General features: G+C 43.9%; 3 protein-coding genes and 1 pseudogene across 3 annotated transcripts; all 4 read right to left on the bottom strand.

The window, feature by feature from the left end:
* Positions 1-554: 554 nt before the first annotated feature.
* LOC125514799 (uncharacterized) lies at positions 555-2,890 on the bottom strand. The gene is made up of 5 exons (XM_048680150.2): positions 2,528-2,890; positions 2,294-2,393; positions 1,973-2,072; positions 1,197-1,276; positions 555-1,074 (listed from the first exon to the last, which is right to left on the bottom strand). The coding sequence occupies exons 1-5, from the start codon at positions 2,727-2,729 to the stop codon at positions 741-743; spliced, it is 816 nt and encodes a 271-aa protein (XP_048536107.1). The 5' UTR covers positions 2,730-2,890; the 3' UTR covers positions 555-740.
* An 8,432-nt stretch (positions 2,891-11,322) lies between these two features.
* Positions 11,323-14,169, bottom strand: LOC125532683 (uncharacterized). Its single transcript, XM_087526589.1, has 6 exons — positions 14,113-14,169; positions 13,952-14,020; positions 13,779-13,871; positions 13,660-13,695; positions 11,460-11,625; positions 11,323-11,369 (listed from the first exon to the last, which is right to left on the bottom strand). Exons 1-6 carry the CDS (start codon positions 14,167-14,169, stop codon positions 11,323-11,325), a joined length of 468 nt encoding a protein of 155 aa, XP_087382715.1.
* On the bottom strand, positions 11,683-13,683 carry LOC147964690 (protein FAR1-RELATED SEQUENCE 5-like; annotated as a pseudogene).
* Positions 14,170-16,117: 1,948 nt separating the features above from the next.
* On the bottom strand, positions 16,118-17,571 carry LOC125517458 (zinc finger BED domain-containing protein DAYSLEEPER-like). The gene is made up of 4 exons (XM_087530112.1): positions 17,072-17,571; positions 16,684-17,039; positions 16,540-16,602; positions 16,118-16,212 (listed from the first exon to the last, which is right to left on the bottom strand). Exons 1-4 carry the CDS (start codon positions 17,569-17,571, stop codon positions 16,118-16,120), a joined length of 1,014 nt encoding a protein of 337 aa, XP_087386238.1.
* Positions 17,572-19,310: the final 1,739 nt, after the last annotated feature.

Raw genomic sequence — 19,310 nt, 5'->3', positions numbered from 1 at the left:
CGAGGCGCCGGTCACTAGTAGCCGGTTCTGTACGTAAACTTGTGAAATGTATCATATCACCGGTCTCTCTCTTTCAGTAGTTTTTGCTGATGTTGTTCTGCGGCTGTTTCATTTGTTCTTCCCCATAGGTATAGGCTTCGGTCGGTCTCTCTCTGGAGAAAAGATAGGTACTGCTAATTGTGAAAAATGTACTGTTAATATTCTTCTTTCATGGCTAGCAACCTAGCCCTCTTTTTCACACTTTTTTGGGGGGGTCGATTACATGTAAGATGGGTAGTGAACTTTCCCCTAAAAAGGTGTTATGTTATCTTTTCCTTTGCGGGGGATGTGCAGATGGAGTTTAACAGCAATAAGATTTATTAAGAATCCCAACGGAGATTACATAATGTTTGCCCAGGTTTATTGCTCATGATCACAGGGTAATTGTTGTCGGTCCGCTGGCTGCACAAGTTACTCAGAAGACCACAAAATGATTTCTGAAATATTAACAGTAAATTCTCAGGACCATCAAATTTGGAAGGAGTGAAAACAGAGGATAAATATCTGATTGCACTAAACAATAAGACCATCAAATTTGGAAGGAACAATGAGTCAAAAAACACATATATACACTGAACTTTAAGGTCACCTAGGCTAATGGCCTATCCTATGTCATGCAGGGAATTACTGGTCGTCTGCCGCTTTTCAGGGCTTCATTCAGAAAATAAAACAGAAGATGTCCGATAGATAGCAGTTGGGTATCATTTACTCCGGGCCTTCGACATTTTGGAAGACAGCCATTTCCCTAGCTTTGGTCGACTGCCCTTTTCGCAGGAGGGTTGCTCAATATTCTCCGAGTGTGTTCTCCTGTTACCCCTCAATCTAGAGTATGAGAACCAACCGCGAACAGAGCTTCCTTTCTTACGATCTTCCTCCACGTGCTGCTCGTGGTGCTCATAAACACAAAAATCTTCATCCAGAATACTGGTCGAATGCCTAGTAGCAGCAAGCTTCTTCTCGCCCTCATCTTCTTCGATCAGATCATCCATCAAACTCCGTGGTCTGACACTAAAACCTTCCACTGAAGTCCTTGACCTGCCATATGAAATTACTTGCCACATCATCGATTGTGAGCATATAGAAAATCCATGAGAGTTCTAGGAAGATGCAGATCAAGTGGACAAAGGGCCTTAAAGAGGCACTAGGATCTCACATACCTTCTGTGAGATGTTGCCCTTTGACTTTTTGAACTCTTGCAAGGGCTGTAGTCAACGGAGAGATGCTGGGCGAAATGGAGCTGCATGACAAGGACAATATAATGGAAGGTATTCAGAGGCAAATCAGTGGAAGTAGAAAATGGCACATCAGAATGTGACATTAAATAGGATTTGACACTTACTTCCGCAAATAGCTGAAACAGTTTACTCGATTTCCAAATGGCCTTGAACACAAATAATGAATCATACTACAAATGCATTATGCCAGCATGCATTTATTATACTCACTTATTGGATAATGGAAAGTAATTCTTGTTCAGGAATTTTCAGTATGCAAGAATGAGAAGAGGAAAAGTAGTACATGGCTGTGTTGGAATTTAGTAGCTCTAGCACCATTACTGAGCTACCTACAATAAGCATTTGGTACAATAAGCATTTGGTACAAGAGGACCACAAGTGACATCATCGGAACTAATATGTCAAGTAAAATCAAGGGTATTTAATAATTGTTATGCTCACACAAGAGCATAAGACGTTGTCTGATAGGCAAAAGTGCCAAATCAAATATGGAAATAACTTAACTGTAGATTGCCTAACAATAGGGGCATCTCTATTGTATGAACAAGGAGTAAGCGGAACAATGAGCAGTACAACAGCACATCATAGTTTCATAAATAGGATGACTTGTATCCTTACTGATCTCATGAAACGGGGCAGAGCTAATCCACACTAAAATGCACATTTCTACCAATCACAGAGGAGGAATGTGCACAGACCTCATCACCATCTTTTATACCAAATGCACGCAAGGTTGCCCTGTCATCCGTCATTTTCTCATCCTTGAAGCATAAGCAGAAGTGGCTCCACACGTGCTGCCTAAAACAAGCAAAGCAACAACCTTAAATGTTAAATTCCCACCACCAAATTTTAATTCAAACAAACAATGACAGTGAATTTCACTCTAAATTGCCCATTATTCATTGTATGTCAGAGAAAAAAATCTCTCTTCAATTATTTTGAATTATCCACATGGCATCCAAGCGCAATTAAAAGCAAACAACTTGCTAAATTACAGACCCCTTGTATATGTGGCATACCAAGTGACAGCATTCTCCATGTCATCGTAGAGAGCGATGAACACGCCTTGTATCGCCGCCTTGAGCTCCCACACAGCGGCCGACCTGGCGATCTGCACGCCTACATAATCAGAAGCAACGCACGGAAGGTCACATACTCGCAATCCCCACGCCGCGGCAGGGATCAATCTAGGGCAGAACCAAACCCCCCAAGCAATTCGGGGGAATTAAACGGAAGGGGGCGGGATCTGGTACCGAAGTAGGAATCGTCGAGCTTGCGGACGGTGAGGCGGAGGGGCGGCTCGGGGAGGCGGTGGTAGGAGAAGCTTGCGCGGCCGCAGGCGAGCGCGCCGATGCAGTCCGCTTTGGCTGCGCGGGCGGCGATGTCGTCGAGGTCGAGGGCGAACTCAATGTCGCCGGCGCCCATGGACGACGAGCGGGTGGCGGCCGACGGCATCGCGGGGCATCGACGGAGGGCGAGGGTGGTGGTGGCGCCGGGGCAGAGCGGGTGCGTGCAGCGTGCTCCCCTTATCTCGGCGAGGCAGTTTGCGGAGTGGTCGCGCCTCCTTGCGGCGCCGCGCTGTGCGTCGGGAATAGCGCAACGGTAGCCGTTGGTGGCAAGGATTTGGGCTGGGCCGTGATTAGCGGGAGTGGGCCAGAATTTGGGAGTTGCTGTGTATTGAGCATGATTGGTTTGCACATGCCAAAAGTCGGATTTCCTAGAAACAAATTGCCAAAAATTGGCTAGTGACTGCTTGGTTACCAACCTTTCTTACCAAGCTTACAAGAAGATGCCAAATTTTAGATTTTTTAAATGTTGGTTTGCCAAGTATTGGCAATGCCAAATGTTGGTATCAAACCAATCAGCCTTATCGTTTTCTCTTGCAGGCACCCTAAAAAGAATTATATGGAGGCACAAACACACACAATGTCTACGCAAAACATGGTTGCCTACCTTTAAGATTAATGATATACTTCTCATTGTCGACAAAAACATCGTTTCACATTTAAAGAATATTCTACTTTACAAGACATATAGAGTACCAAACGTATGCCACACTCATGTATTTGTTTATTGCAAGTATTAGAGACAAGTTGTTTTCCTAGGGTTTGCTAGAGAGGATGCGTCTAGCTTAACCCCTCAACCCGTTGATGCTGATTGGGGTTCCCTTGGCCTCTGTCGACAGTTGTGGCGACGGGTGTAAAGGTAGGACCCCCGATCTGAGTGTCCCAGGCCTTGTCTGCTATGGTCTAGCTATTCATCTTTGGTAATGTCAGGGCAGCTGCAATGATGGGAATAATAGTTACCTGGTTTTCTCCATGTCCATATATTTCCTCAAAGCGGCCTCAACGGGTAATAGGATGGTGTTTATGCCGGGCACTCGGTCTAGAGTGATTAGCATTTGTTCACATCGTCCGCGTCATGCGAAGAGAATGGTATTACAACGTATTGTTGGTCTCTAGTTTCATCTCCATCCGTTGAAGCTCAGCCATATATGATTCTGTCGGAGGAATTGTGAGGTTTGTCTCCCTCCTCTATTTGGGTGGAGCTGTGATTATCTTCTAGCCCTCCTCCATGTCGGCTTATCTGGGTCATCGGCTTCTTCTAGCCTACATCGACAAGTTCCTGGTTGCTGCTTTTACAAGATCCTATGTTCCAACAATGTTCTTCCGTTGAGTCGGAGGCTTAGAGGCGTCAATGAGTTTTACTCACGGCACGCCGTCGGTGGATGTAGAAGGAAGACGGTGTTGATTTCTTGAAGGACTTGTTATTAATTTCTTACTCTTGTAAGAAGCTGTTTTTATATAAGGGATAATTTATTTATTTCCCGACAAATACCATCGAGGTTTCTTTCTCGTTGGTTTTTTCTTGTTTATTTGAAAATGTTTTTTTCATGAACTTTGGTACGATAGATGAATATTTTAATGAGATACATGAACATATTTTCTTCTGAACACGTGAACATTGATTTTTCAAAAGCTGAACAACTTTTTGGGATATATGAGCATTTCTTTTTGTATATAAAGTGTTTCTAAAAACATTTAAAATTTAATTATTAATTATATGAAAATTTATTTCGAAATATACATACATTTTCGACAAGACATGTCCATTCATGTTTACGTATCAGAGTATTTTTATAAATGAACAAATTTTTATATGCATGAAAAATTCCTTTCAATGTTATAAAACGGTTGTATTTATTTTCTTGCAACACATGAAAAAAGTTCATTATTAAATTGATTGTTTGAAATTAGTGAAATAAAAGTATTTCTGAGATATTCAACAACTAAAAACCGTGCATGTTAATGGCCTCAAGCGATGTTAGTACAGTGCTCATTATAAGACCATGTACGATGCAGTGTGTACTTAGAGTGATGTTTAGAAAAATAAACAACTTTTTTTCTTAACCATTATTCCTTATTGCTATAGCACCTGTACCTGATTTTTTTTAAAGCACATGTACCTGCTTAAGCATATGTATTCTACCAATAAGCACCGTCGCTTAAGTAAAAACAACTTTATTTTTCTAAGATCCTTCTAAGCACCTTGAATTGTACATGTAAGTGTCATGTAGGCGCTCCCATTGTTGGTTGGCCTAGCTTCCATGTGTATGGCGAAGCATTTGCTTTGCCTAATAGTACATCGTTTTTAGTTGCTAAAACAAAAATACATTGTTTTTCTTTTACTTCCATCTGCCTCCCCCCCCCCCCCCCCCCCCTCTTAATTATCACATCCTAATTGTTTCATCTTGTTTCTTCAAACATAAACAAGTAATAAAATCAGGAAGTGTTAAAAAGCAAAAAAAATCACCCTAAGAAGCAATAAAATGAATAGAAAAAGTAATTAATCATGTGCATTCATGCACACAATCTGCTTACTTATCTCATATATACTCCCTCCGTACCTTCTTCGTCCACATTTTAGATTTGCCTTAAATCTAACTTTGTGAACTTTGATCAACTTTATATTAAAAAATGTCAACATCTGCAATACCAAATAAATAAAATATGAAAATATATCCTACAATGCATGTAATGCTATTTTTTTGGTATTACTAACATTGACATTTTCTTCTACAAACTCGATCAAACTTTACAAGTTTGACTTCAGGCAAAGCTAATATGCAGAGTAAAAAGGACAAGAGGGAGTATGAACTCATCACAAATACGACATCAACAAAGGGATAATCATATCAACGTTTTTCTTTTCTAGGCATGCATCATGATTGTTTCTCTACTTTAATTGAAGGGAAGTTGGTAGTTCACCTCACCTCCTTCTTCGTGTTTCCCTCCTCACACCCTCATTCGTGCTTGGTTTTGCGATAGATTTTTTTGGTAATATCAACTAATGCCGCATTAGAGTGACATGAAATAATCTGAACCAAATCGACACTTTTCTTTTCTTGTCCAACTCATTCCCTTCAAACAGAAAACAACATTCATTAATTTATGAAAAGTATAGCATTGGACTGAAGAGTCGCATTAATTACCCACAAAAAAAGAAGGGCCACATTAATTATGGAGAGTTATATTTTTGTGATTTTGACTATAGCATGCATAGTGCAGTTAAATACCTCAAGCGAGGATCACCTTAATTTAAGGAAATTATAATTTATGTGGGCTCCTCCTAAAATCTCTTTTCATTTTTCATCACCTCCTTTCACGTTCTGCCGGAAGATACTACTGGACGACGTCAATGTGGGACATGCCATATGAAAAAAAAGCACTTGCAACATCTCTGTTGAGACACTCCTATTGGTATTAACTCGCTAAAATATGTTTGCCCCGGTTGCAACACACGACAATTAGGTAGTAAGTAGTTAACTGAGTGGTTGTACCTTCAACCCAAGTACGGATGAAATTAAATCCCATTTTAACGCTTTGTGTCACATTAAGATCTATTTTCCTATCCAAGTACGGAGTATCTAAGATAATACAAATTGCAGAGTCAAAAAAATAATCATATACCAGCAATGCGCCCGTGCGTTGCAAGGATCCAAAGTAGAACAATACTTGTTCACAAACTTGAAAGAAAACACTCTAGTTTTGATATACATATGTCACTAAAATATATTATGTTTCACTAAAAATATATTACTCGGGCTGTTCCGATGAGGTGAGGAAGGGATGTCCTTGGTTTCAAAATACTAAGGAGTTTTCTACAAATTGAAACAGAGAAGTGAGCTACTGTTGCAAAAAGACCACAGCTTACCTCATAGTCGTTAGATGCACAAATCTAATGGTCAGAAATGATGGGTGGCAGACACACCATCATCATCAACTAAGTCTTTTATATTAGTAGGGATCATGGTGGTCGCCATGAGTGAAAACACGAAACATGCGATCATTTTTGCATGCAGGGGCCAATAAGTAAGAGGAAATTACTTTACCTAAGACAACATGTCCGGAAGAACAGTCTATCCGTAGCTGTGGATTAAACACAATACAATGGGGGTCGAAGAGCAGTGAGATATAAGTAAGAAGGAATTAAGGACAAACGCTATTGATCGCACCTCTTGCGTGTAGAATTCCAGAGCTAGCACTGTACACACGTGTGTGTATAGATATATGGTTGAAGGAAGTGATATTGGCGCGGCTCAATCAGATATGTTAGGTTTATTACGACGGACGGACGGCGTAATTAAATCCCATTCATCGGATTGAGCCTCCCCAATATCGCTCTCTCCATCCACCATGCGCGCAGCTCCCTTGTCTCGTCTCACAACTCAAGCTCTCTCTTATACGATCGTGAAGACATGGCTCTCACCAAGAAGGATATCGGCCGGCGATCTCGTTGCCAGCCACACGCAGGACAGATCGAGGGACGATAGATCTGCTCGATCGCAGCTTCTTATCATGATGGAAGGATTGAAGCAGGAGTAGGAGTGGTGGGCTGGCGAGGTAAAGTAAAGCAGCTAGGCTGCTTTTAAAGGGGGCTGCAGGAAGAGTCATGTAGCACTGGCTTGCTTGGTTGCTAGCTAGGGCTAAACTGCCGGCCTTGCAAAACCCTAGATGTATAGGAGTACAAGATCATTCAGCTAATGTACACATGCATGCTTAGCTAGCAGCTACAGGCCATGGAGAGAAGGCAGTGAGGTGAATGATGAGGGACGTACACACACTCTCTCTCGTGTGCAAATGATACATGGTCAATTGGTGTCTAATTAATTAACCATGCATGCAAGTACCAATTGACCATGTTAACAAACACTTCTTCTTCGGTACAACCCCCCTAGACACATCAACCGTTCAGATCGTCTTATACCCCTTCATGTAAAAACTTAAAAAATGGTAGGATGATCATTCCCCATCACCCTTCCCCCAGCCCCGCTCCCACGACGTACCCGCGCGCGAGGCGACGGCTTTTTTTTTACACTCGCGGAAAGACGGTGTATTTTTGTACAGTGGGGCGACGGCTTTTTTTTTACACTCGCGCAAGGACGGCATATTTTTGTATAGTGGGGCGACGTACGTACGCGCCCGTCGGTGGTCAAACAACGTCGGTGGTCAATCCGCGACGCGTCGCCCGCGGAAAACGCGTCGTGGCGCGTGGATAGCGGCCCCGCTGTCCCGTCCCGTCCGTCCCTTCGACTGCCGCAACGCCGCTCTCGACTGCCGTCCCGCCGCCTGCCACCCCGTCGTATCCCGTGCGCATCAATGCCGTCGACCCACCCGCCCGTCGCCATTACTGCCCGTCCGCCCGCCGCCCCCGCCGTCTGCCCTATAAAAACCACCCCCGTCCACCCGTCGCCGCTCACACCATTCCTTCCCCCGACCCATCGTCACATCCACCTCTGAAAAGCTCGCCGGCGAGATGTCGTTCCACCGCGGCAGCAGCTCCGGCACCGGCAGCGGCGACGGGCCGAGCGTGTGGCCGTCGAGCCTGAGCACGCCGGAGACAGAGGAGCTGTACCGGTTTGGGCTCCTCGTGCCGCCGGGTTGCCGTCTGCCGCACGACTGGAAGCTCGACAAGGACGGCTACCCGAGGCGCGGGCCCGGCGCCACCGCAGAGGAGAAGCGGACCGGCGGCCGCAACAACGTCGCCGGCCGTCACGCGTTCTGGGACGGCAAAGACTACGCCGCCGTCATTCGCGCGTGCCGGCTCGCGGAGTCCGGCGGCACGGCAGACCTCGTCCCGTGCCCCCGTCCAGAAGCACGCGGCCGTCGGGCCCCTCCACCACCTGCGCCGGCGACCGCCGATCCCCCCGCCCCGCCGGAGGTGGAACTGCCGCCGGAGCAGTTGGTTCTTCGGGAGGACGGTGATCCCATTACTGAAGAGTACCGCTTAAACAAAATAAGAATGGAACGGGCTGAAAAGAACAAGAAATCCAGTACGAGAAAGTCTAACATTACTGGAAGGAGAACAGGCGTGAGTACATCTGAGGCTTCAGCTACCCAGAACCCTATTATGGATCGGATTTTGACTGAGCTGAAGCACATTCGTAAGGATATGCTTCGTATGCCGGAGCTATGCGCACAGGTACAAGTTTTCTGATTTTGCCGTTCATAATGGTTTTCGATGTGTCACATAACTAATTACAACTAATTTTTAATCACAGAGGGTCATAGAGAAATTGAACAAAAGCGCTGTATTTTACAAAGCCGGTGATAGTGAAAAAGAAGAAGAGAGTGAGTATGGTGAAAATAGTGAAAGTAGAAACTATGGTGGAAAACCTCGTAAGGAATTTGTATATAATCCTGACGTGGAAAATTTTGAAACACTGGGAAAAAAGAATGTGCAAGAGGATGATGAAGATGATATTAATGATTCTGAAGAGAAGACACCTTATTATTGCACACTTGAATATTTCGATAGTTTCAAAGGTGATGAAGAAGATCCTATCGAAGTTCCTGAGGTATCTAATGAGAAATCCGTTACATCTTTAGGAACAGATGAAATCGCATCACGTGAATCGGTAGATTGTATTGGAGAAGATGAGGTAGAGGAGAAGGGTGTAGGGAAACGGAAGCGGAGACGATCAAACCATATAAAGTCTCCTTATATTCCCGTTATACCTACAAAGCATGCAAAGCGTTCAACAAAAGCAAGTGAGTTTTATCATATTATTTTCGAGCTGAAATTACTACTTATCATTGAATTATTAACATATTACCGTCATGTATTGCAGAACTATTCGAGAAAGAAGTCTTTGAAGAAGAATACGATGTGATTAAAGCTAGTGTTAAGTTTGTTCATGCTTATCAGCGGTCAGCAAAACATAGAAAGAAGGAAATATTCAATGATGGCATGCGCGAAGGTCTGAGTGCAGAGAGGGCTTGTAAGATTCTTGACCATGAATGGCTAACTGGTGATGTAAGTTATTGTTCTGTTTTCTATTAGCATTCAATGCAAATTGGAATTGTTATACATCATTTAAATTATTTTCAGGTTATCAATACTTATTCGTCGTATCTATTGGGAGTTGTTGGTGAAGATCGTCATATAATACCGACCTGGCTGGTCAATTGGTTACTTGAATTTAGACCGGACACCCAGGGAGGAAAAAATGACAACGAAGTTGTGGCGAAGAAGAATGGACCCTTGAATAGATGCACCGATGAGTATTTTAAAAAAGATAAGGTAAGTTCAACTGCCTTAAAGTATGCATATATGGGATATAAAACAATATGAAAGTATTTAAAGGGAATTTTTCACCGTTCAAGCCATTTTTCTCAGGTCTGGTTTTTTTTTCAAATGTTTATATTCAATTAAATTCATTATGTAATACTATTTGAATTGTACTAATATGAAGTTCTAACAGGGGTCAATTGATAAATTGAGGGACTTAATGATTGCGCAGCTTATTTTTTCGGAGAGAAATACGCTCAACGATGTGAAGGATAAAGTTACCCGGCTTGCAAAGAAGAAATAAATATGCCAAAAAAATTTGTAAAAGAAAATTTTGTAGGCTCAAATAATGTTTACATTTATTTCGACTATCATGTCTTGTGATGAAGAAGACACTACTATTTTGAATATTTAAGTCGAGAATGACATTTGGATTATTATGTTGTCTTCATGCCGTTGTCTTTAGATTTGAAATCTTCATATTTATAGTTGTGCAGTCGTCAAGTTGTTTTCCTGTACTGCTAAATGTTAAAAAAATGTACATGTATTTATTATGCACTTTAAAGCACTATCTATGTCGCTTATTATAACACCGACGTTCTTAATTTCCTTTTCTACAAAAAAAATTGCCGACAAGTGCGCCGGCTAGTCTGACGTCAGACAGGACCGACGGCACTGTCCAACAGGGCAGCGTCGAACGACGGGTAGCATAACTAATCAAAGACGCTCGACTGCAAGTGCGCTGCCGGGTATATAAGCTGGTCGTCGCGTGCTCCGTCGGGCGAGGTGGGACTAAAACTTAGCTATTGCAGCCGCCGTGCCTGCAGCGACGCACGTGACCGCGTGGGCCGGCCCAATATCATTGTTTCCGCCCACGGCGCGACGACGGCCCAAGTAGCACGCGGCGCGACGACGGCCCAAGTTCCACGCGGGGCCACTTGGGCTGTTTAGTCCCACCTCGGCCGACGGAGCGCGGGACGACCGGCTTATATACCCGGCGGCACATAGGCTATCGAACTTCTTTTTGTTGCCTTGTACTGCTGCCGCCGTCCGACTCTGCCCTGTGGGACAGTGCCGCCGGCCGACGCTGCCACTGTGGGACAGTGCCGCCGGCGCACTTGTCGGATGTTTTTTTAAATGACGGCGTTCTAAGCGACGGCGACCGTGCAATGCAGAAAATATACAGTAAACAGCGATGGCAGTACTATGCAAAAATGAGCACGTCAAAATAAACAACAGCGACTTGCACAAAATTAACAGTAAAAATTAACACATCAAAATAAACAAAGTAAAACTCCTTCTTGCATTACATAGTCTATCATCAAAACAAAATAGTCTGACATCAACGAAGTAAAATAAGTTCATATAACATATTATAACAATTATTAAAGATCAAATATATAGAACATTAAAAAACTGTCTTCAATGAAAGGGTGGAACGATCTTCCATAGCCATCCATAATAAAACTGTCTTCAATCAAAGGGTGAACCAATCTTCCATACTCCACAAGTTAAGCAAAGTTCCTACATAACAATAAGATATGTGTTAATTCACAATGAACAAATAAATTCGGTTTGAACAATAACATATACAATAACATAAGAAAATTATACTTAGGATTTTGAGGGCACGTGGACTTATAATGACCCGTAACACCGCACAGTCCACATTAACGTTTGCTTTTCTCATCAAAAGCTTTTGGTCGCCCATTTTTAGTGACATCAGGACCATCCTTACCGTGGCCTTTAACATTCTGTTTTGGTGCGCTTTTGGTGTTAACTTTTGCGGGATCACGAACAAGACCATGATCTTGATTAGGCTCGAATGCATCGTCGTTCACAAACTGTACCTCTGCACCAGGCTCATCCTCCTCAGTGTAATCATTATCTATTATGTCCCTCAGAGCCGCCTTCAACTTGTCGAATAAAAATGGTTTATGACATGCTTTATGAGTTGCTTCAACAGATAAGATAGTCAACTCGCTGTACCTAGCTCTGTCCCTTGCACCTGCCCATCCCCATGCAAACAGATCGCTAGTGCGCTTCACGGGAAGTCCACCCCTTGCAACTTGGCTCAGTACTAAACACTTAGGTATCTCACGTAAGCGTAGCTGAATCAGAACGTGAAGAATATGTTTGCAAGGAAGTCCTTTGCGATACATGCTTCTGCAACTGCACTTCACAGTTTCTTCTAAGTTACCTGGGGTGTAGTCCACAGTGAATCTGATATCTCTATTTTCCTTCCATGTCAGTATGAATCTGTGAGTGTCTGCTCCTCTCAGTCTCTCAAGGACCTCTAGATCCCGTGCCTTCTTCATATCTTCCTGCAAGATATAAAAGTTTGCCGCAGTGAACTCACGGGCAGCTGATTTCTCAATATCTTTACACTCATCCAATACTGGTACTGGAACTGTCTGTGAGTTTGTGCAATCGTCATGCGCCTCATTCTCACGGAGACGAACTATGCAGTTCTCATAGTGCACAATCATATCAACAATAGTCATACCGGAGTCTAGATGCAAGTGAAGGCATGAATTCAGACTCTCACTTCGCTGGTTACTTCACATACCTAAGAAAAACCCACCTGACAGATATGATGCAGCCCAAAGCCTTTTCTTCTTGTACATCCTACATAACCATGTCTTTGTTTTCTCCGACTGCCATTTGGCGGTAAACGCTGCCCATCTCTCCTCAAATACCTTTTTTGAAGTGGCATAATAAAGTAGAGACCTGAACTCCTTTAGAGACTTATGATGAAGGTGTTTCTGCATGTTCTTCTCAATATGCCACGAGCAAAGACGATGCCAAACCTCCGAAAGTACCTTCCTTATGGCCTTAATCATAGCTGCATCTCCATCAGTAATTACTGACCTGGGCCTCTTCTGACAGTGAGCCCTCAAAAACGTCTGAAGCAGCCAGACATATGTATCTTCCGTCTCGTCAGACACAAGAGCACAACCGAATACCGTGGTGCAACGGTGGTTGTTCAGACCGACAAAAGGTATAAATGGCATGCCATACCTATTCATCCTGTATGTGCTGTTGAAGACTATCACATCACCGTAGTCAACATAGTTTCGACGTGATTGAGAATCACACCAGAATATGTTTTTCAGTCTTCCTTCATCATCGACGGTGTGCTCAAAGAAGAAATCTGGATCTCTCTCTTTTCTGGTCATCATGATACCAATGGCAGTGTCTGCATCACCTTGTGCAAGCAACTTCATTTTTTTTCTCTATAACACATGTTATAAAGCTTCTTCCTCCCAAAACCAGCCTTTGCATATGACCCGGAGCGCGCAACGAGTTGATCATAAATCATATGTTTCCTGATTCCAGCACCTGCCATGGTTAAGATCTCAGCCTTCGGATATTCTTTTATCTGATTGTGAGACCGAAGAAACGTGACTTCATCCGGTCTAGCTAGAACGTGACTGTGATCATCATTGAAACTGCTGACATACCAAACGTCACGCTCTTTATCAAGTTTCAAAGTTATATGCGCATCGCAGAAGCAACGAGTCTCCCCTCTCAACCTGCGGGTCCTGCCTTCCATTGTACAACGTTTTGCCTGTCGTTTCCTAGCTCTCGCACACACATACTTTCTCAAGCGCTTAGTTGCCTCAGGACCTTTCGAATATTTCAGTGAGTCCTTTCTTACGCTGAAACCACGCTCGTACGCATACTGATTATAGAAATTGTAAGCATCTCCTAGTGACTTGAACGTCTTCCTCATGACCTTCCAATGCATGTCCAATGATTCTTGCTGATATTCATCAAATCCGATGTCAAAATTAAACAGATCATCACCAACATGCTCATCATTCCCGCTTGTACCATCTACATCTCCCTGTAAATTAATGTATTAAACCATTTATGCCAGTCAGTTATAATTTTAAAATGTACTTTAGTGATGTAAGTTTCAAAACTTACTTTGCGGAAGCTGTCATCATGAGATGCATCAACGTGCGATTTGTCACTTTCATCGTCCACAATATTCCTCACAAAGTCCCCGTCCTCGTCCATCTGCGCGCATTGCAAAAAAAACATGTAAGCGCTCATATGGTTATTATGTCATTTCTTCTCTGATTTTATTAATAACATACCCGGAGTGCACTTTCAGCAAATGAATCATCTATATCCATATCATCATCATCATCATCATCGCCATGTCGCTGCATCATGCAAAAAAATATTAAATTTTCCGTGCGGTCTATCATATTTACCCCCTCATATTTATTGTTTTATCAACATTGATCACACTTACATTGCCACTATAAGATTCATCCGAACTCATGTAGTTCTCCTCACGAGGTTCATCCATATTCCGTGACGAGGTTTCGTTGTCCTCGCCGTAATCATCGCCATCATAATCTCCCTCCTCCTCTAACTATATAGTTAAAAAAACCTCTAACTATATATAGTTAAAAAAATTTGTACGATGAATCAAATGCCGTGTAACATCATCCCTAAAACAACTATCTTATCAAGCACAACAATGTCTCAAACCAACCTCTTGCACGGCGGCGAGGATTTCAGCCGGATCCATTTCCTCCGATGACGAACGTGATGACGGCGTGACGTTGCTGGCCGGCGGAGGCAGGTGTCGACGGCGTGAGGACGATGGCTGGTCGTAGTAGGCGTAGTGCGCGGAGGGAGGCGGCGACGTAGATCGCGGGTGGGCGGCCATCTGGGCGACGGGAATGGAATGCGGCGGCGGGCATGCGCGCCGGCAGCGGTAAAGGCGTCGGGGCACGCGCGGCGGCCTGTTTGGGCCGCGACTCGGGTGACGGCGACTTCGTGTAGATGGGGGCCAACATGGAGACGGCGTGGATGCGTTAGGGTTCAGGGTTTCGACGGCGGGCGTCGGCGGCTACCGTGTCTTTTTTTTTCCTCCAACAACTGTCCACGCCAACGTCGAGACGTGAGAGCGTACGGCGACGGGTGCGGATACGCGGGCGGGCGGGCGTACAGCAGCGGGTGCGGCATACGCGGGCGGGCGTACGACGTCGCGCGTGACGTACGGCGTCGGGTGGGTATTCCTATACCTAATGTGAAATTATCATACTACACACTATACGTTTTAGGGGGTTGTATCGAAGCACTCCCCGTTAACAAATTAGCACACGATCGCATAGAATAGGGAGTGATCCCGCACCGATGCGGTAGAGGAGCGGAGAATCTTTTCCCCCGCAATCGAAGTGCCATCGGGAGCAGGAGCCGAATATGTGGCGCCTCGAATGGATCCTCTCCTCGGAGGCGCGTACGTACAAAACCATATGCACGCCCCCAATTTCTTATGGCCGACTTGCACTCTCAAACCTCTCGCTCTGGAATGCAAACGCATGTTCACGAATCATTCTCCTACGTGCACGTCCAAACGAAGATACGATGAGGGTCCGGCCGGCCAGAAAGCGGGGACAGCGGTGTTGTTCCGCATGCCGTCGCACCCGGGCCGGGAACAGCGGCCTCGCATCGCTGCTCCTTGGTTTATGTTTTTACTCGACCATTTCATCCCGGCCGTCTGCTACTGATCTTGCCCTCTTCATTTCTTGCGTTTGAAAAGGTACTATATTCAGTTACAAAGTTTATTTTGTATACTGCGGGCGGTTCCATTTTTTCTTAATCGGAGTACTGAACAAGAGATATGATCAGAGCAAGAGAATGTTTGCTCTAATCGTGTGTTACTATTACGGCGGAGTCACGCTGGTGAGGGTCCCATCGAAACTTTCCCTGTTCATTACGTACCTCTTGCCAGAGGGTCGGCATGGCCCACGCGATTTTTTTTCTGAGAATCGCCCATGCAAAATACTTGAGTTATTTTGAGAAACGCGCGAAATACTTGAGTTTTTTTTGAGGATTGCGAAATACTTTTTTTTTGAGACGAAGAGGATTGCGAAATACTTGAGTGGGTTGCTGAAAGGAAACACAAATGGGCCGGCCCACTTTGCCTATGACTGATTTTCTATTTATCCGTTATTTTTTCGTCAGGGTTTTCACGCACAAAAACGGTTTTAGAAGTTACTCCCCCGTCGCTATATCTGGCCATGGGCCGGGCCGGGTGGGCTTTGGCCCAGGCCCCATCAAGCCCACGGTCTGTTTCCCAGGCCCACGGAAATACTATGTTTCCCAGGCCCAGGCCCTCCCAACACAGAAAGCCCGAAAGCCCTAAGCCCTCCCAAAAGCCCTCGACGTTGTAACATCAAATAGTATCAGAACAAAATTGCTCCAAAACAACACAACACATAGTATCCTAAAGTGCATAAACAGCATTAAAGAGGAAAGAGCATAAACAACACCAAAACAAAATTGCTCCAAAACAACACAACAACACCAAAAGTGCACAGCAGCACCAAAAGTGCATAAACTGCACCAAAACAGCAGCACATCAGCACCAAAACAGCACTAAAGAGCATTGTTTTCACATCAAATAGTATCAAACATTCCAATTTCGAGTTTCTAGAAATACAAGTGCATAAATGTATTATTACACGCTAGATGGCCAATTCATAGAACCAAAAATAAGGACCAGTAGCTGCTAGTTGCCATCTCGACATGCCTTCTCCGAATCTTCTACTCATCTCATTGCTCTAGCAAGAACTCTACAAAATGCAATAAATAGCAGGTTATCTATAAACTCTAAAGTACATGTTGAACTTGACAAGTAGACATGAACAAATAATAGGGATGTTACATTCATCATCGGAAGAAGAATTTTCATCATCTAGCTCAACCACTTCCGCCTTTCTCTTATGACCTACAACTACAACAACATGTTAGTTATAAACTCTAAAGTACATAGCATGAAGAAAGAAACAAAGTAAGTTAAACTATATACCATCTTTCTTCTCCAATTTGCAGCGATACCAATCTTGCAAACACATCAAGGCCTCAACCATCTTTGGTTTAAGTGAGGCTCGGCTCGGGGTTATAACCTTTTTACTCAAGCTGAAAGCAGATTCTGATGCAACACTTGACACGGGAACAACAAGGATATCACGTGCCAATCTTGCTAGCTGCGGATACCTAGCTGCAGACTTGCTCCAGTAATCCAAGATATCAATGTTCTCATTTAACCTCTTCGCAGGTTTAGCCAAGTACAATTCCAATTCAGATTTCTCTTCAAATGTGCTCGTGCTTTCCACATACTGATCATAGTCAGCAAAGGCACCAAGTCCACAAGTGCTTGACATACTAGTTTTGGGTAAGTTGTCATGAATAGGCACAACACTACCATTTCATTAAATAAAGAAGTCAAGGTAGTTCTAACATCAGCAATCCGACGCTTGGCATCATCCTCTTCATACAACTTGGAGTAGGAATAAGCCAAGAACTTGAACTTAATACGAGGATCGAGAACAGCAGCACAAGATAGAAATACGCTATAGTCAGACCAATATTTCATGAACTTTTCTCTCATAGCAAACAACATTGGACCCATGTAGCCATTTATACCATCGGTAGCCTCAATAATAGCAATGTGAACTAGATAAACATTCATGAAGTACAAGTTGGCTGTTGGATATTTTGTTCCTGAGAAAATAGTAGTTACCTCGAAGAAAACCTTCAAAAACTGATAAATATGAGATACCTTGGACCATTCTTCCTCACATGGCCAAAAATGCACCTTGAAGATGCTATCCCTCTCAGGATACCACTGCAACACTTCTTTAAAGTATAAACAGGAGCCAAGCATAGTATACGTTGAATTCCAATGAATGGGCATGTCAGGTTTCAACTTCCTTGATTCTTCTAGGTTGAAAGTAGTTGTAGCAGTGATATAAAACTTGTGCAGCCTATTACTTGAAGCCTTTAGATACATTATACCATCTCTAAGTTTGTCCACAACTTTATCAATCAATGTCAAACCAGATTGAACTACCAAATTCAGTATGTGTGCACAACAACGAATTTGAAAGAATTTTTTGGACAAAGGTAAAGCACCTTGAGACAAGTGGGTTCGCAAGCAAACAATCATTCTATCATTATAGGCTGCATTATCAAGAGTGATGCACATTACTTTCTTCTCAATCCTCCATTCACGAAAAGCTAGATGGACCTCGTCGGCAATAGATGCTCCATCATATGGTGGATCAATTTTTTTGAACCAAACAATTCTTTTGTTTAGTTTCCAATCAGCATCTATGTAATGACAGGTAATGCAAATATAGCTATGCTTGGTGACTTCAGATTTCCAATTGTCAGATGTGGAACTTACTTTACCAGGGGCAGCAACAATAATTTCAAGAAATTCTTTTTTCTGGTCAAGAAACATTGCCATTATCTCTCTTTTTATTGTGTGCCGACCAATACTCTTGAATGCTGGACAACAAGCAGTCATCATTGTTCTAAAACAATCTTCTTCAACTGTTGTAAATGGATGAGAACCGGACACAAGATAAATAGAGACTCCATGTCTAGCTACTTGAGCATCATATCTAACATTTCTCAACGCATTTGTTCCATCATCATTTGTTTCAGATTTCAAGAAAAAATTATTCATTGTTGATTGATCAGTCTTATGCAACGATTCGGTGTGCCTAAGGAGATGAGATGTACCGTGTCCAGGTTTAGCTGACAGCTCAGCGGAGCAATGGTTGCACTTAGCTACAATAAAGGCATCACCATCTTTGGATATCTTGGTGAAGTCCAACCATACTTTTGACTTCAGTCTGCTACTGTTGGGGAACGTAGTAATTTCAAAAAAATTCCTACGCACACGCAAGATCATGGTGATGCATAGCAACGAGAGGGGAGAGTGTGATCTACGTATCCTCATAGACCGACAGCGGAAGCGTTATGACAACACGGTTGATGTAGTCGTACGTCTTCACGGCCCGACCGATCAAGCACTGAAACTATGGCACCTCCGAGTTCTAGCACACGTTCAGCTTGATGACGATCCCCGGACTCCGATCTAGCAAAGTGTCGGGGAAGAGTTCCGTCAGCACGACGGTGTGGTGACGATCTTGATGTTCAACTATCACAGGGATTCACGTAAGCACCACTACAATATTATCGAGGACTATGGTGGAAGGGGGCACCGCACACGGCTAAGAGAATGATCTTAGAGATCAACTTGTGTGTCTAGGGGTGCCCCCTGCCCCCGTATATAAAGGAGCCAAGGGGGGGTGCGGCCGACCCTAGGAGGAGGCGCGCAGAAGGAGTCCTACTCCTACCAGGAGTAGGATTCCTCTCCCTTTTCCCTAGTTGGATTAGGACTTGGGGGGAAGGAGGAGAGGGAAGAAAGGAAAGGGGGGGCGTCGCCCCCCCTCCTTGTCCAATTCGTACTTGGGGGGGCGGGGGCACGCGGCAGCCCCTAGGCCTCCTCTCCTCTTCCTCCACTAGGCCCATTAAGGCCCATTAGGTTACCGGGGGGTTCCGGTAACCTCCCGGTACTCCGGTAAAATGCCAATTTCACCCGGAACACTTCCGATGTCCAAACATAGGCTTCCAATATATCAA

This window comes from Triticum urartu, chromosome 6A (assembly GCF_056163025.1).
Source record: "Triticum urartu cultivar PI428250 chromosome 6A, HENAU_Tu73, whole genome shotgun sequence".
Lineage (NCBI taxonomy): Eukaryota > Viridiplantae > Streptophyta > Magnoliopsida > Poales > Poaceae > Triticum > Triticum urartu.
This window is presented reverse-complemented; position numbering and strand designations above follow the sequence as displayed.

Excerpts from the sequence above, each read along its gene's own strand:
- LOC125517458 (XM_087530112.1), bottom strand. The coding sequence starts at position 17,571 with ATGCCCATTCATTGGAATTCAACGTATACTATGCTTGGCTCCTGTTTA. Across the intron at positions 16,603-16,683 it reads CAAATTGGAGAAGAAAGATG|GTCATAAGAGAAAGGCGGAA; the intron begins GTATATAGTTTA and ends TTGTAGTTGTAG. Across the intron at positions 16,213-16,539 it reads TTCTTCTTCCGATGATGAAT|TTTATGCACTTTTGGTGCTG; the intron begins GTAACATCCCTA and ends GTTTTGGTGCAG.
- LOC125532683 (XM_087526589.1), bottom strand. The coding sequence starts at position 14,169 with ATGGATGAACCTCGTGAGGAGAACTACATGAGTTCGGATGAATCTTAT. Across the intron at positions 13,872-13,951 it reads TTGCTGAAAGTGCACTCCGG|ATGGACGAGGACGGGGACTT; the intron begins GTATGTTATTAA and ends CAATGCGCGCAG. Across the intron at positions 13,696-13,778 it reads ATGATGACAGCTTCCGCAAA|GGAGATGTAGATGGTACAAG; the intron begins GTAAGTTTTGAA and ends ATTAATTTACAG.
- LOC125514799 (XM_048680150.2), bottom strand. The coding sequence starts at position 2,729 with ATGCCGTCGGCCGCCACCCGCTCGTCGTCCATGGGCGCCGGCGACATT. Across the intron at positions 2,394-2,527 it reads GCTCGACGATTCCTACTTCG|GCGTGCAGATCGCCAGGTCG; the intron begins GTACCAGATCCC and ends CTGATTATGTAG. Across the intron at positions 1,277-1,972 it reads GTATAAAAGATGGTGATGAG|CTCCATTTCGCCCAGCATCT; the intron begins GTCTGTGCACAT and ends CTTGTCATGCAG.